Source organism: Gigantopelta aegis, chromosome 8 (genome assembly GCF_016097555.1).
Source record: "Gigantopelta aegis isolate Gae_Host chromosome 8, Gae_host_genome, whole genome shotgun sequence".
Lineage (NCBI taxonomy): Eukaryota > Metazoa > Mollusca > Gastropoda > Neomphalida > Peltospiridae > Gigantopelta > Gigantopelta aegis.
In genome coordinates, this window is record NC_054706.1 from 62,910,831 (window position 1) to 62,925,667 (window position 14,837).

Genomic DNA, 14,837 nt, shown 5'->3' on the forward strand with positions numbered 1-14,837 from the left:
AAGGGAAGTAATTCTGAATAAATGTAGTTGAAAACAAAAATGTCGCGCATTTATCAACGGTGAGTTCTGATGGTTTGTGGTTTGTAAGTCTGTTAATAGTAATGAGTTGATGTTATCATAAAACATAACATGTTCAACTGATGTCTGACATGATCTTGATTTGTTTCAAATAAAATGTCCAATAATGCGGGGAGGAGTGGGGAGGGATATTTAGTTCAATGGACCGAATGGTAAAGTACTCGCTTATTGACGTGATGTCATCAGTCGCACTTGACAGTCGAGTGATGACAATGACGTCACCATAGTGTGTCACAGGATCGATCCCACTCTACGCAGCTCTATAGACTGTGATTTCCCCCTTCCCAACCAGTTCCCCATGACTAGTACATCATAGTCTTTGGTATACATGTACTGTCCTGCATATGAGCAAGTGTACCATTATGATCATAAATGTCCTTTATTGCTGCTTTAGTTTATGATTGGTAGGAATATAGAAAGTTGGTTAACTCACCCATAAACCCACTCATCCCAGCAGGTGGTCAACTTTCCCTAAACAAAACTCAATCTCTATGTTAATCTCTCTCTCCCTCTCTCTCTCTCTCTCTCTCTCTCTCTCTCTCTCTCTCTCTCTCTCTCTCTCTCTCTCTCTCTCTCTCTGTCTCTGTCTCTGTCTCAAACTGTCTTTTTTTGTCTCTCTCCCCCCCCCCTCTCTCTCTCTCTCTCTCTCTCTCTCTCTCTCTCTCTCTCTCTCTCTCTCTCTCTCTCTCTCTCCTCTCCCTCCCATCCGTCCATCTCTCTCTCATCAAACATCGGTTATAATAGGTTGCACCAACCAGTCAACTTTTGATTACATAATTAGTTATCTTGCTTACATTTATAATCTTTTGAGAAAAGATTTGGGGTAGAACTTGTAAAATGTTTATAATTAATTCCTAATTAGTGTCTTTTTGTTGCAGACCTTGCAGTCTTGATGAATCTTATGAGACAATTGATATTGTCCCCAACAGTCCACCACCCTCTACAGTGAACATCGACAGTGATGTTCCAGTCAGCAAGAGAAGACAGCCACTGACAGACTCAGAGTTCCAGCATTTCTTTGATAGTGATGGACGCCTCGTTGATGAACATGGTCTTAGAAAAGCCGTATTTTTAGGTAAGAGGATTACTGTTTGCCATACCTATATTGTATTGCATTATGTTGGATTGTGCATATGTATCAGGGTCATTTTATTATGTGTATGTCATGTATTTATTATATGTATTTTAGTAGTTTTATCTCTGAACTCGGTGTCAGCAGTTCACTTGGTTATACCAAGCTACCTAGCTTTGCATTACTCACCTGAACACATTCATGCTCTCTGTCAACTAATATATATATATATATATATGTGTGTGTGTGTGTGTGTGTGTGTGTGTGTACACATGTAGGTTCTAAGTCCTAAGTGTATAACTACATGCACTTAAGGCGATCTTAGCGCTAAAATTGTTTCATGGAATGGAGCCTTGGTCCACCATTACAGACTAGGTAGTACTTCCAAGTTGTTATTCTATGTGATGACAAACTATATTAGTCTTGTTGGATACTCTCTAACCGTACTCATTGTACCTGTGCAACTTTGACCTCCCTCGTTTAAGAAATGAACTTGATAAAAAAAAATTGTACAGATGAAACAGTAGACCACTTCATGCCAGGCAAGCTAACAGTGACTAATGCTTGCCTTATTCTCGAACAAAGATGTAAAGTGGTGACTTTTTGTTCTTGCCATACATCATTTTGCATTTTTATTTGTTGTTAGTAATGTTACGAATTGTATGTTTTTAGACATGTGGAACTGCAATCTTTTCTGGGTATTTGAAATTTCTTGACAGAAATTACATATTGTACATTGTACAGGTTTGAATTATTGACAGTCATTGTCAGGGTTTCTGCCAGAGGGTAAAACAGATATGGCGCCATACCCAGATTGTTTTGCAGATTTTACTTTTTAAAGTTAACCTTTTGACAAAATTAATTACTCTTATTACTACTGTATGATTTTCTTAACCCTATCCATAAACTTAACCCATTTTCTTTCTTGGGAGGGGGAGGGGGCATACTCCCAGCGACATACCCAAACATTTCTTTCTGGCAGAAACACTGATTGTACATTGTAGCAGTTGGTTCTTATTAATATGTTGTAATGTGTTTGCAGGTGGAATTGATCCGGCTATTAGGAAGACCGTGTGGAAGTTTGTGTTTGGATTATATCCCTGTACATCCACAACCAGGTAGAGACATCTTGTGTATAGATCTCTGTAATCACTGAGAGAAACCAGCATGAACTGTTTTGCATTTATATTGATTGTTGATTAGTATTAGGAAAAGTCTAAACCCATCACAGAAGAAAATGTTTTTATTTGACAACACACTCAACACATTTTATTTACGGTTATATGGCATCAAACATATGGTGAAAGACCACACAGATAATGAGAGAGGACACCCGCTGTCACCACTTCATGGTCTACTCTTTTCGATCAGCAGTAAGGGATCTTTTATATGCACCATCCCACAGACAGGGTAGTACATACCACGGCCTTTGATATACCAGTTGTGTTGCACTGGCTGGAATGAGAAATAGTCCAATGGGCTAACCGACAAGGATCGATCCCACGCTGACCACGCATCGAGCGAACGCTGTACCACTGGACTACGTCCCGCCCCTATGTGAATAGAATGTTTTAGTAAATGTCTATAATAACTGTATCCGGGAGCATTTTGTTTTTAAAATCTTGATTAACGATATTTTTAGTCAAGTAAAAATTGATTAGCAACTGCTGTTTAGTGTTTTAAAATTGTGTAGCGATCTCTGAATCTTGTGTAGCGAATCTTGATGCGATAATGAACAAAAATGTTCTGTGTGTATTATTCATACATGTATTAAGTAGTAAAATTTATATAATTTGTTTACAGGGAGCGCGACACTATTCTGCTGGACTACATTGTCAAGTATAATGAACTAAAGTCGCGGTGGAAAATTATGTTGATGGCTGCTGCTCCTCCCACAGGTAAAGTTGGAATAATATTGTAGTTGACTGGTAATAAATACATGTAAGTCCAAGGGCTTACAGATCAACATTTTTAATGTATTCTTTCTGGAGGGGTGGGTGAGGGTTGCCAAAAAGGAGTACAGTTTGTACATGTCTGCTCATCAAAGAAAGTTGATAATTAGGAATGGTCCATTAGTGGGGAATGAGTTTCATCATATAGACTGAACAGCCAAAAAAGTTTAAAAGTTTGTTTTCTTTAATGACACCACTAGAACACATTGATTTAGTCCAACATGGTAATTTTGACATATAGTCTTAAACAGGAAACATTTTTCATTAGTATCAATGAATCTTTTAGATGTACCCTCATCCCACTGACAAGATAACACATTTGCTTAGTCAAAAAAAGGAGTTTGCCCGTCAGACTTTTTTCTTATAATTTTTAACTCATTAATCAGATTATTCACCTGCATTTTGACAAGTGGTTTAATACTTATTCAGCTCTGATCAGTTATGTGTAAAAATAATTTTATATATTTCTATTATTTCACAGCGTCGCCCATTGAGCAGGGGCTCATGGCAAGGTACCAGACTCCTGAGGGAATGACTCCACCCTGCAGTCCTGATTGGAGGCTAAGAGGGCCTCCTTTTCAAAATGGAGACTGCTCTTTAGCCAATCACAGCATAAGTTTGTCGGGGTCAATTGACCCAGCATTGGTGGCTGGAACTGGCCTAGATCAGGAAATCAACAGCCCCGAGATGAAGCAGAAAATAGAGTTCATAAAATTACAAGCTCAGGTTTGTGCCGGGTAATTTTACATACTTTTATATCACAGGTATAATGAAATACATGTTAGACTTAATTGGATATTACTTACATTTAACTTTTAATGCATTATCCACATATTATCTAGATTACTGTATTTTTAATTTTTTATTATTTTAATTTTTTTTATCCCACTGCCCCCTTTCCTTTTACTCCTTTGAATTCCATCTCATTTCTTCCCGATCTGGCAACTCCTCCTATCTTTCAACTTCTTTCGCTGTCCCCCTCCACATCTCTCAGTCCTTGTCTCTCCAACCTCAACAGTTTTATTTTGAAAAAGGATGGAATGTAGCCCGGTGACAAAGTGTTCGCCTGATAAACAATCAGTCTAACTAAGATCAATCCCCATCTGGGTACATTGGCTATTTCCCAACTATATATTGCATGTAAATTAAAATGTTGAAATATGCCCCTTTTTTTTTCTTCTTTTTTTTGTATTTTAAATTTAAAAAATATTGATGATAAAAAAAAATTTAAAAAATTAAACATTGAACTTTTTTTTCAATATTAAGTAGTTAAGTTCCAGGGTTTAAAGTATTGATTATGTAGAAGTTTTTTTTAAATTATTTTTGTTTAGGTGTATGTGAACCGGCAAAAGATTGATACCAATGACCTGAAGACTCATATACGAGTTATTGATAAAGACGTTCCCAGGACTGACAGGGATATAGAATATTTCAAGTAGGAATGCTTTAATTTTTATTAATACAAAGTTATGGTGTCATTCTAGTCACTTGGCAGACATTTACATGTATCGATCATACACTACTGGATTAAAATTAAAACTGTTTGATTTTTAATTTAGAGTTCATTTTAAATACCATTATAGTAAAATAAATTAATAATCAGTTTGTATGACTTTTTAATTAATCTGAAAACTACATATGAAAGCTGTGCAATTTTGTGTTACATGTAATGCCATTTTTAATTTTTGTGTTTTCAAGCTGTTTCGTTACAAATAAACTGTAATTGGCGTATTGAATAAAGTATACTAGACCTTTGTTTGACACTCTGTTATATTAATTTCAAAATTGTTTTAGTCTGCTCATCTCATTCTTATTTGGGATGGAATATAGCTCATGGATAAAATGTTTGCCTAAGATGCAAGGAGACACAGGATCGATTACCCTTGATGGATCGGGGATTTTCCTGTCCCATGACTCATACATCAAAGGCTGTATAGGTCGCGACAGCACATTTCCTCTCTCACTCCAGGCAGTATGACAAAGAAACGATGTTAGACACTAAATAGCCATACTATAAACTGGATTAATAATGCAATGGGTTTTGGTTTTGCTTTTTTTTTGCAAATACAAACATTAGTGCATGTTTACAACTAGTAAATTTTGCAGTCAACTGTTGGTATCTGCAGTGCATATCTGCATTGAAAATAATGCATGCATATATATTTTACAACTGGAGGTTGGGTGCAAACAAAACAATATATATGCACACATTTTGTTGGGTTAAATTAGTTACTTCTTTCTCTTCATACTTGTGATCCAATAAACATAAAATGTTCGGCATGTGGTTGTTGATTTTTTTCCAGAGGTAGAAATAATCCTCATCTGACTGAGCTTAGAGAAATCCTGATTACTTTGTCAGCTTACAATCCAAAGCTGGGCTATGCACAGGGAATGAATGATATTCTGTCTCGCTTTCTCTTCGTCATGGACTCGGAGGTATGTTCAAGACTATTTTTCATTTATGGTGTTAAGAAAACTAAATACTGTTTTGACTAATAGTATAGCAGGGGTGCAGAAATGGAAAATATTTAACTAACCCGCCGAACAAGTACCAACTAAAATTACCGCCATAAATTCTACTAGTCCACCAATCTATAGAACAATATATTATAATATACAGTGTCTTCACTTCAAATGAAATATATAAATATATTGACAAAGCATTAGTAACACTTCATAAAATTAAGTGATCAACATGATGATGATGTCATCACATGTCAAAATCAAAAAGACTGATAAATCGTCGGACTGGTATTTGCATTTTTTAAATCGTCCGAAAGAATTTTTACTAGCATTTGGCGAGTGGGCGAGTACTTTCTGCAGCCCTGGTATAGTGTACCTTGTACCTTGTATGTGTACATTAGGTTTCAGCCCTGGTATAGTGTACCTTGTACCTTGTATGTGTACATTAGGTTTTAGCCAACCAACTAAAACTCTTATTTATGCGAAGGTTCAGACACGTCCATTCTGATTGCCACCTCCGACAAATATCGGTTTTAGCGATCACGATAGAGGTTGGGGGGGGGGGGGGGGGGGGTAGGTTCTAGAGAAAGAGATCTTACTATTAATAACATATCTGGATATAACTGCCCAGGTTGGTGAAAATACATGTATACCTGATTTTATACAGGTTTATGCAGGATCTTCATTATGTTTCAAAGTAGCTAATACTGTAAATTTTGCATTGTTTGTGCCCAATCTCAAGTCACGAAATTTAATAGCACACATTTGCATTTTCACATTTCTTAAGATGCGGGCATATTGACATGTGCTTATTCTTATAAATTTTACATTGTTTGTGCCCAATCTCAAGTGACGAAATTTAATGGCACACATGTGTTTTCACATTTCTTAAGGGGCAGGCATATAGACATGTGCTTATTCTTAAGACTGTACGTAATTATTGTCTTAAAAAATAGTTATGTAGTAAAAATTGGTTAGATTCAAATTTGAAAATGTTAGATTCAAAATTAGTTATATGTTGAGACTGTATGAATTATTAGCCTGTGGTCTTTACTGTACAGGTGGAGACGTATTGGTGCTTTAAACATTACATGGAGAAGATTGAAGAAGAATTCTCAGAAGATGGAATGGTTAAGAAAATAGGTATGTTAATGTTTTTCAAACTTTATCACATACAGAGTCCTTTATGATTGTTTGTGTTTATGCTCTCAATGTAAAGTGTGGCTTGAACTGCATACTGGCTGTGTCATTAAAAATCCAAAATGTTTCAGCTCGGAGTTATGATGAACATTAATATATAGAATAACTAGTTAACGACATCAGATATCTGCTTTATCCTGTGATGGTAAGAATGGGAAATTCACAAGGCTCTGCCTGAACAGGACAAAGCAGATATCCGACGTCATTAACTGGTTATTATCTTTATCCTGCAGACCATAAGAAATAAGGGGAAAAGCTATTATTTCTGTTATTTTAGCCACATTGTACGGTGACCTAGAGGTCAAATGAGTGATTTTGTAATGTAGCTATGCGTGTGACGTCACATGAGTGGCGTCAAAAGTCATATCCTGATAGTAGCAAGATATGACTTTACTTTATCCGTCATCATATTCTGTCAATAGAAACAGTGGTTGCAGGATAAAAAGAATTAAAAGAGCTCAACTAATTTCTTCCCATCTGGTATTTTGACTGTTAATGTGGTGGGGTTTGGGGGGTTTTCCCATTTGGATGTTAATATATTGTGTGTATATTAATGGTAGTATTATAAGTATATCACATATTACTTAGCAAGGAAATCAATATTTAATTTATTGGCTATTAAATAATATATTTAGAAAAATTATCTGATGTTTTTTTAAAAATTTATTTTATTAGTATTATGTTTTTTGGGGTTTTTTTTAGTAAACTATTTATTAGCATTTTAGTGTTAGGGATTGATTTACATGCAATAACTATGTTAAGATTTCTCCCTAATGTATATTTTCTCTGACCACTTAGCTTTTATCAGTTTAGAACATAAATGCTTGGTTTTTTCCCATCAAAGGAGTCACTAAATCATTCTTCTTGATATTGTGCAGACTTGGTGCGTATGCTGTTGGGAGAAGTAGACCCAGCTCTGCTTCAGCACTTTGAAACTTATGATCTTGGAAACCTCTACTTCTGTCACAGGTAAGACTTGAAACCTATGATCTGGGAAACCTCTACTTCTGTCACAGGTAAGACTTGAAACCTATGATCTTGGAAACCTCTACTTCTGTCAGAGGTAAGACTTGAAACCTATTATCTGGGAAACCTCTACTTCTGTCACAGGTAGGACTTGAAACTTATGACCTGGGAAACCTCTACTTCTGTCACAGGTAAGACTTGAAACCTATGATCTTGGAAACCTCTACTTCTGTCACAGGTAAGATTTGAAACCTATGATCTTGGAAACCTCTACTTCTGTCACAGGTAAGATTTGAAACCTATGATCTTGGAAACCTCTACTTATGTCATATGTAAGACTTGAAACCTATTATCTGGGAAACCTCTACTTCTGTCACAGGTAAGACTTGAACTATGATCTGGGAAACCTCTACTTCTGTCACAGGTAAGACTTGAAACCTATGATCTGGGAAACCTCTACTTCTGTCACAGGTAAGACTTGAAACCTATGATCTTGGAAACCTCTACTTCTGTCAGAGGTAAGACTTGAAACCTATTATCTGGGAAACCTCTACTTCTGTCACAGGTAGGACTTGAAACTTATGACCTGGGAAACCTCTACTTCTGTCACAGGTAAGACTTGAAACCTATGATCTTGGAAACCTCTACTTCTGTCACAGGTAAGATTTGAAACCTATGATCTTGGAAACCTCTACTTCTGTCACAGGTAAGATTTGAAACCTATGATCTTGGAAACCTCTACTTATGTCATATGTAAGACTTGAAACCTATTATCTGGGAAACCTCTATTTCTGTCACAGGTAAGACTTGAAACCTATGATCTGAGAAACCTATACTTCTGTCACAGGTAAGACTTGAACTATGATCTTGGAAACCTCTACTTCTGTCACAGGTAAGACTTGAAACCTTTGATCTGAGAAACCTCTACTTCTGTCACAGGTAAGACTTGAAACCTATTATCTGGGAAACCTCTACTTCTGTCACAGGTAAGACTTGAAACCTATGATCTTGGAAACCTCTACTTCTGTCACAGGTAAGACTTGAAACCTGTGATCTGGGAAACCTCTACTTCTGTCACAGGTAAGATTTGAAACCTATGATCTGGGAAACCTCTACTTCTGTCACAGGTAAGACTTGAAACCTATGATCTAGGAAACCTCTACTTCTGTCACAGGTAAGACTTGAAACCTATTATCTGGGAAATCACTACTTCTGTCACAGGTAAGCTGCTACAGTAGATGAAAATCCCTACTTGAGAAATACAAAGAAGTCTGTTCTGTAACGGGTTGAAAGTGGCTGAAATGCTGATCATCAAATAATCGTATTATAAACTGCTGAAAGAAAGAAAGAAAGAAATGTTTTATTTAACGACGCACTCAACACATTTTATTTACGGTTATATGGCGTCAGACATATGGTTAAGGACCACACAGATTTTGAGAGGAAACCCGCTGTCGCCACTACATGAGCTACTCTTCCAATTAGCAGCAAGGGATCTTTTATTTGCGCTTCCCACAGGCAGGATAGCACAAACCATGGCCTTTGTTGAACCAGTTATGGATCACTGGTTGGTGCAAGTGGTTTACACCTACCCATTGAGCCTTGCGGAGCACTCACTCAGGGTTTGGAGTCGGTATGTGGATTAAAAATCACATGCCTCGACTGGGATCCGAACCCAGTACCTACCAGCCTGTAGACTGATGGCCTACCACTACCCCACCGAGGCCGGTAACCTGTGCTGAATGCGTCATTAAGCCTACATTTCTTTCTTGCTGCTTTTATTTTTAAGTGGATATCACATTTCAGGTGCCTGGATATTAAAATTGACTTTTAATGTTTGTTGCCTCTTTATATTGTGAGGGGATACATTTAAAATGTGTATCTACATTGTGCACAAATTAAATACACGTATATATACAAGTTGTAATTCATGTACTGTATTTTATTATGTTCTAGGTGGCTGCTGTTGGGGTTCAAGCGCGAGTTCACATTTGACGATTCACTTCGATGCTTTGAGATCCTGTCTAGTCACCACTTAGAACTCTCCTCTCTGGAGGCAGAAAAAGCTTTGATGAAAGAAGAACGACTAGAATTTGAAAACACAGGTGAAAACATTACAGTCATTTTATTGAATTCATTCAGTTCAACATGGAGTTGTTTTGTTTTGAGGGTATTTTTCTTTTTTTTTGGGGGGGGGGGGGGGTGGAGATTTGTTAGTTGATATATTAATAAAATAGTTGTAACTGTAATTTCAGCTGTTTGCAGTTATTGTAACCTCATGTTTCATACACTTGCTTACAGTTTATTGTACAAAAGCAATAAGCACTGTTATAATATTCATCTATGGTATTAGTTCAATTTACTTTTCGTTTGGCAATTAATGTTATGAAAACAAGGGGAAGGAACTCTGTTTGGAGGAATGATCATGCTCAGTGAATCACTTTCGGGGGGTGGGGGTTGGGATTGGGTTGGGATTGGAGTGAGCTTTTTTTTCAAATATATCAGATTTATGCAGGATCTTCTTTTTCAGACCATTGAATGATGGCAATGCATTGAAGTTGCATTTAATTTATCAAAACAGACAATCGCAAACATATTTACTTTTAAAATTGGGAATTTTTGTAAGGGGCCTACATGTATGTTCGGAACCGCAGTATGTCTGGATAAATCCCTGTATGTACCACAGGTCTTAGTGCTGTTCTGTTTTGGGAATGTGCCTATAATAAGATCATTTGCTGGTATTTCATTGGAATAATATATTCAACAACGAAAGTTTAGCAAATATCTTTTATGACGTCTAAATTTGCCATGGTTGAATAAACTTAAAACCAAACGAGGTCCTCCTGTTGTGTTAAGGCAAAGGTTGATGAGTTTATGTTGTTTGTAAATGGTAAACCTTTCAGATGAATACTAATTAATAAAAATAGGTTAATTTATAAATGTTATGCCATTTCTTTTAACATTAGCTAAATTTTCGTTGTTGAGTATATTACCATATTGGGTTTTCTCTCAGAATATATTGCATATGTTACAACTACACTGTACATACATGTATAGTCCGTCCCATTCAAATGTTTTTTGTAAATACTTTTAGTTTGACGTAAAAATAAAATAAAAGTGTTTTGGAAATGACAAAAAAATACTATTTTTGTGTGCAGTTTAGAAAATAGTCTGCTCAGAAATAAATAACGTGTAGTAAATTGTAGATTAAAATGGGATTGGGCTTCATACATGTGTAATACATTTTCCTTTTCATGTATTCAAGTCCTAGGGGAATATATAAGTGTTAAGCAACACCCCATCACAGGAATAGAAATGGCTGGTTTGTGGTGTTACGAGATATGATGACCGGCAGTATGTCGCAGGTTCTGATATCATTGTGTTGTTTTCAGGGGGTGATACATGGTGTTATGAGATACAATGACCAACCGTGCGTTACATGTTCTGATATCATTGTGTTGTTTTCAGGGGGTGATATGTGATGTTAAGAGATATGATAACCGATAGTGTGTTGTTTTCAGGGGGTGATACCCGTACCACACAGCTGCCACAGAAGGAGTACACCTTTGAAGTGTTCATGTGCGCCGCACTTCTCATGGAATTCCGCAGTGACCTCTTCAAGTGTACAGACACTGGGATGGTCTTCACCTGTGTTAATAGGTGAGTTTCACAATCACATTAATTCAGTTGATTAAAACTACGTGTCCAGTTAATCTGTTTGTTGCTAATGTTTATGTTACATAATTGTTAATGGAATAATGTTTGCTTGTGTTAATAGACAAGGAGAAAGTTACGAAAAATAATCTTATTTCTACATTTATAATATGAGGAAAATCCCCCCAAATATTTAATTTCAAGATGCCAGACCAACCAGAGAGGACAATAGGTTTTGTCTCTGTATGTCTGTCCCGACGCCATATAACCATAAATAAAATGTGTTGAGTGCGTCGTTAAATAAAACATTTCCTTCCTTCCTGTACGTCTGTCTGTCCCATACACAAGTATACAGTTTTCCAGCTTTTTGTTCACTGTTTACAATGCTTAAAGATATTGAACTGAAACTTGGTATAATATTATAGAGTTACAGATCAAGCTAGACTTTCATGGGGATTGGCCCATTTTTTACAGAGTTATGGCCCTTGAACGTAGGAAATATGAGAATTTATTGGGCCATGTATACATGCTTGAAACCCTAGAGGTATATAAGCATGTAAATAAATATTGGAATGGGCCATGTATTGTTTTAGCAGTACTCTCAGAACGCTTGTTTAACATGATGTGCAAAAAGAACTCTAAAGATGCATTGATTTCTAATTCATGAATTGTGTTCTTTATAATAATAGTATCTGTTGTTGTTGATAATGATATTTTGTATTGTTGTCACTTCAATTGCAGCCTCAAGATTGAATTGGACAATATTTTGACAAAGTCTGAAAGGTTGTTTTTCACCTATTGTAAAAAGACTGTAGAAGACAGTTTCCACATGGTAGAAAAATCCAGCTGTTTCAGATCACAATCATCATCTTCACAGACACGCAGATGATTACATCATCTCCATGATTTCGTTGTGTTTTAATGTCAGCTTTAAAAAAAAAACATTTATCCAGTGACACAGTCTTTCCTTGTCAGATTGTGAAAACAGTGGTGCTTTTATTGCCCGTTATTACACACCGAGTACCTACGCCAAACGCTTTGATTTATCCAGTGTACTTTTTAGTGTGAAAGAATGACGTTACACATGGAGAGAGTGGGTAATGACCAAATGTACAAAAGGTAGCCAGTAATAGCTTCTAATTCTGTCTTGCACAGAACTCTTTTGTGAATTTAGAGGTTGTGTCAGTGACAGACGTGCTTGAACAATTCTCTGATGGAAGCATGCCAAAAAGTACCCACGACAACATACAGGTTCCTATAACTTCTCTTTTTAAATTTTGAAGCTGGAATGAGTTAAACATGTAGAATCTAAATAATTAACTTTTTCTTGCTTCAAAACCAGCACAAGAATGTTTATTTGTCAATATACATGTATTATACAAAAACCACAAAATTTAAATGTTTTTTTGTTAGTGTTACCTATATGCATATGTGATGTAAATTAATACACTGTTTCTTTTTTATTTGTATTTTATTCCAATCTAGTCATATGTATTTTTTTCAAAGCATTCACACCTTAATGTTAGAAAATGATATTGTTTGAAAGTTTATTATCATTACTTTATATCCATCGAGCAGAATGCGGGACTTAGCCCAGTGGTAAAGCACTCGCTTGATGCACAGTCAGTTTGGGATCGATCCCCGTCGGTGGGCTCATTCTCATTCCAACCAGTGCACCACGAGATGGGATGGTGCATATAAAAGATCCCTTGCTACTAATGGAGAAATGTATCGGGGTTTCTTCTCTAAGAATATATGTCAAAATTACCAAATATTTGACATCCAATAGCCGATGATTAATTAAGTGGTATCGTTAAGCAAAACAAACTTCTTCCATCTAGCAGATTGACCGGCAGGCTAGGTTTATATGTGAGGTTTTTTCCAGCAGTTACTGTCCCCAATCCATTAGGCCTTGCCAATAGATGTTTAACAAGTTATTAATGAATTAATATGGATATGTCCCAAGTTTCAGCTTGTAATTTTGACATTATAATTCATTAGTGAAAACTTCATTTTTATTGTTAAAATGTGAATTTATTGTATGTTGGAGTTCAGTAATAATGGCCATGGTACATGTATTTGATCTAGTGACACAAATTACAACTAAGTGCAGATAAAAGATTGGTTAATTTACCTGGGGCATTGAAGTTTAGGCTTCTAAATATACACATTAAATTATGGGTATTTTTTATATTTAAAATGGAGAGCTGTAATGTATGCAACACTTTGTAATTTTGTGTGTGCTTGTGTGCATAGATGGATCCAGAAAAGGGGTCACAGGAGTCCTATAGCCCTCCTCCGGCTCGTTTAAAGTGCCCTTTTTAATTACTTTTTATAAACTCATCATAAAGTCCTGGAAACATATCTCTGAGAATCTTTGTCAAATTTTTTAGTGAGCATGCATGCCCCTCCCCCCCCCCCCCCCCCACCCCCCCAACAGATCTCCCTTCTCAGCTTCGACAAACTCAAACATGCCCTTTTTACAATTTTGTGACACCCCACCCCACCCCAAAGCACCCTTTACAAAATCCTGGATCAGCTCCTGGTGTGTGTGTTACTGTCAAGTGTGTCTTTTTCTCATGATTTTGATGTATATGTATTGCCACAAGTCCTTGTTGAAATCTTCAATCAAAGTAGGTGCTTGTCTTTTGTGGCTGTTCATTCCATACACCTGTCACTCCACGTTGGCCAGTTTTCATGTGGAGGTGTTATTCATTCATTCTTTCATCCATCATTCATTCATTCCACATCACTCATGAGTGTAAATGTAGTTAGTCTCGTCTCAGAGTTTGGTGGTTATTTATGACACTTAGAAGCGCTTGCAAACACTATCAATTTACTGAAAAATTACAAAATGTTAAACAAAGTTAAAATATATTTTAACAGTATCTCTTGGTTGGCTAAGCTATTTTGGTGGTTGAAAATATATACATGTATTAAGGTGACACCACATGATATTAGTACCTCATACAAGAATAGCTGATTGTATGGAATCCGATTAAGTCTATCAGAAACAACTGGAAACCAAAGAAATTCTTTCCCTCTCAAGAAAAATGTTGGATCCATTCCTGCACTTGTAGTGATTAGTTAGTGTCTTGGGACAGGCCAGATGTATTAGCAGCAAAGGAAAGAAATATTGAGTTAGTATCATGTATTAATGTTCAGTCGAGATTGTAGCAATTAGGATATTATTTTATTATAATCATAAATACATTATCAGAAATGATGTTTGTGTAAATCCACCTTTAGAATTTGTTATATATTTTGCAGTTTTTAAAAATTATCATCCGTTTCTTTTACAATACATATATAGCTTTCATTGTAGAATTAAGAAAAAAAAACCTGTTCTTCGAATTTTCTTCTGTATTTACATATACATGTATGTTCTAGTCCATCTTATTTATGTTTTCTGTGGGGGGTTTTTTTATTCTTCACCATTGATTATTTTTCTT

The 14,837-nt window shown here is 36.1% G+C and overlaps 1 protein-coding gene across 1 annotated transcript; it reads left to right on the forward strand.

The window, feature by feature from the left end:
- Positions 1-35: 35 nt before the first annotated feature.
- On the forward strand, positions 36-13,005 carry LOC121379950 (TBC1 domain family member 15-like). Its single transcript, XM_041508644.1, has 12 exons — positions 36-59; positions 957-1,153; positions 2,193-2,268; positions 2,954-3,048; positions 3,584-3,828; positions 4,434-4,537; positions 5,406-5,538; positions 6,627-6,708; positions 7,644-7,734; positions 9,688-9,836; positions 11,253-11,391; positions 12,127-13,005. The coding sequence occupies exons 1-12, from the start codon at positions 40-42 to the stop codon at positions 12,272-12,274; spliced, it is 1,479 nt and encodes a 492-aa protein (XP_041364578.1). The 5' UTR covers positions 36-39; the 3' UTR covers positions 12,275-13,005.
- The last annotated feature ends 1,832 nt before the right edge of the window (positions 13,006-14,837 follow it).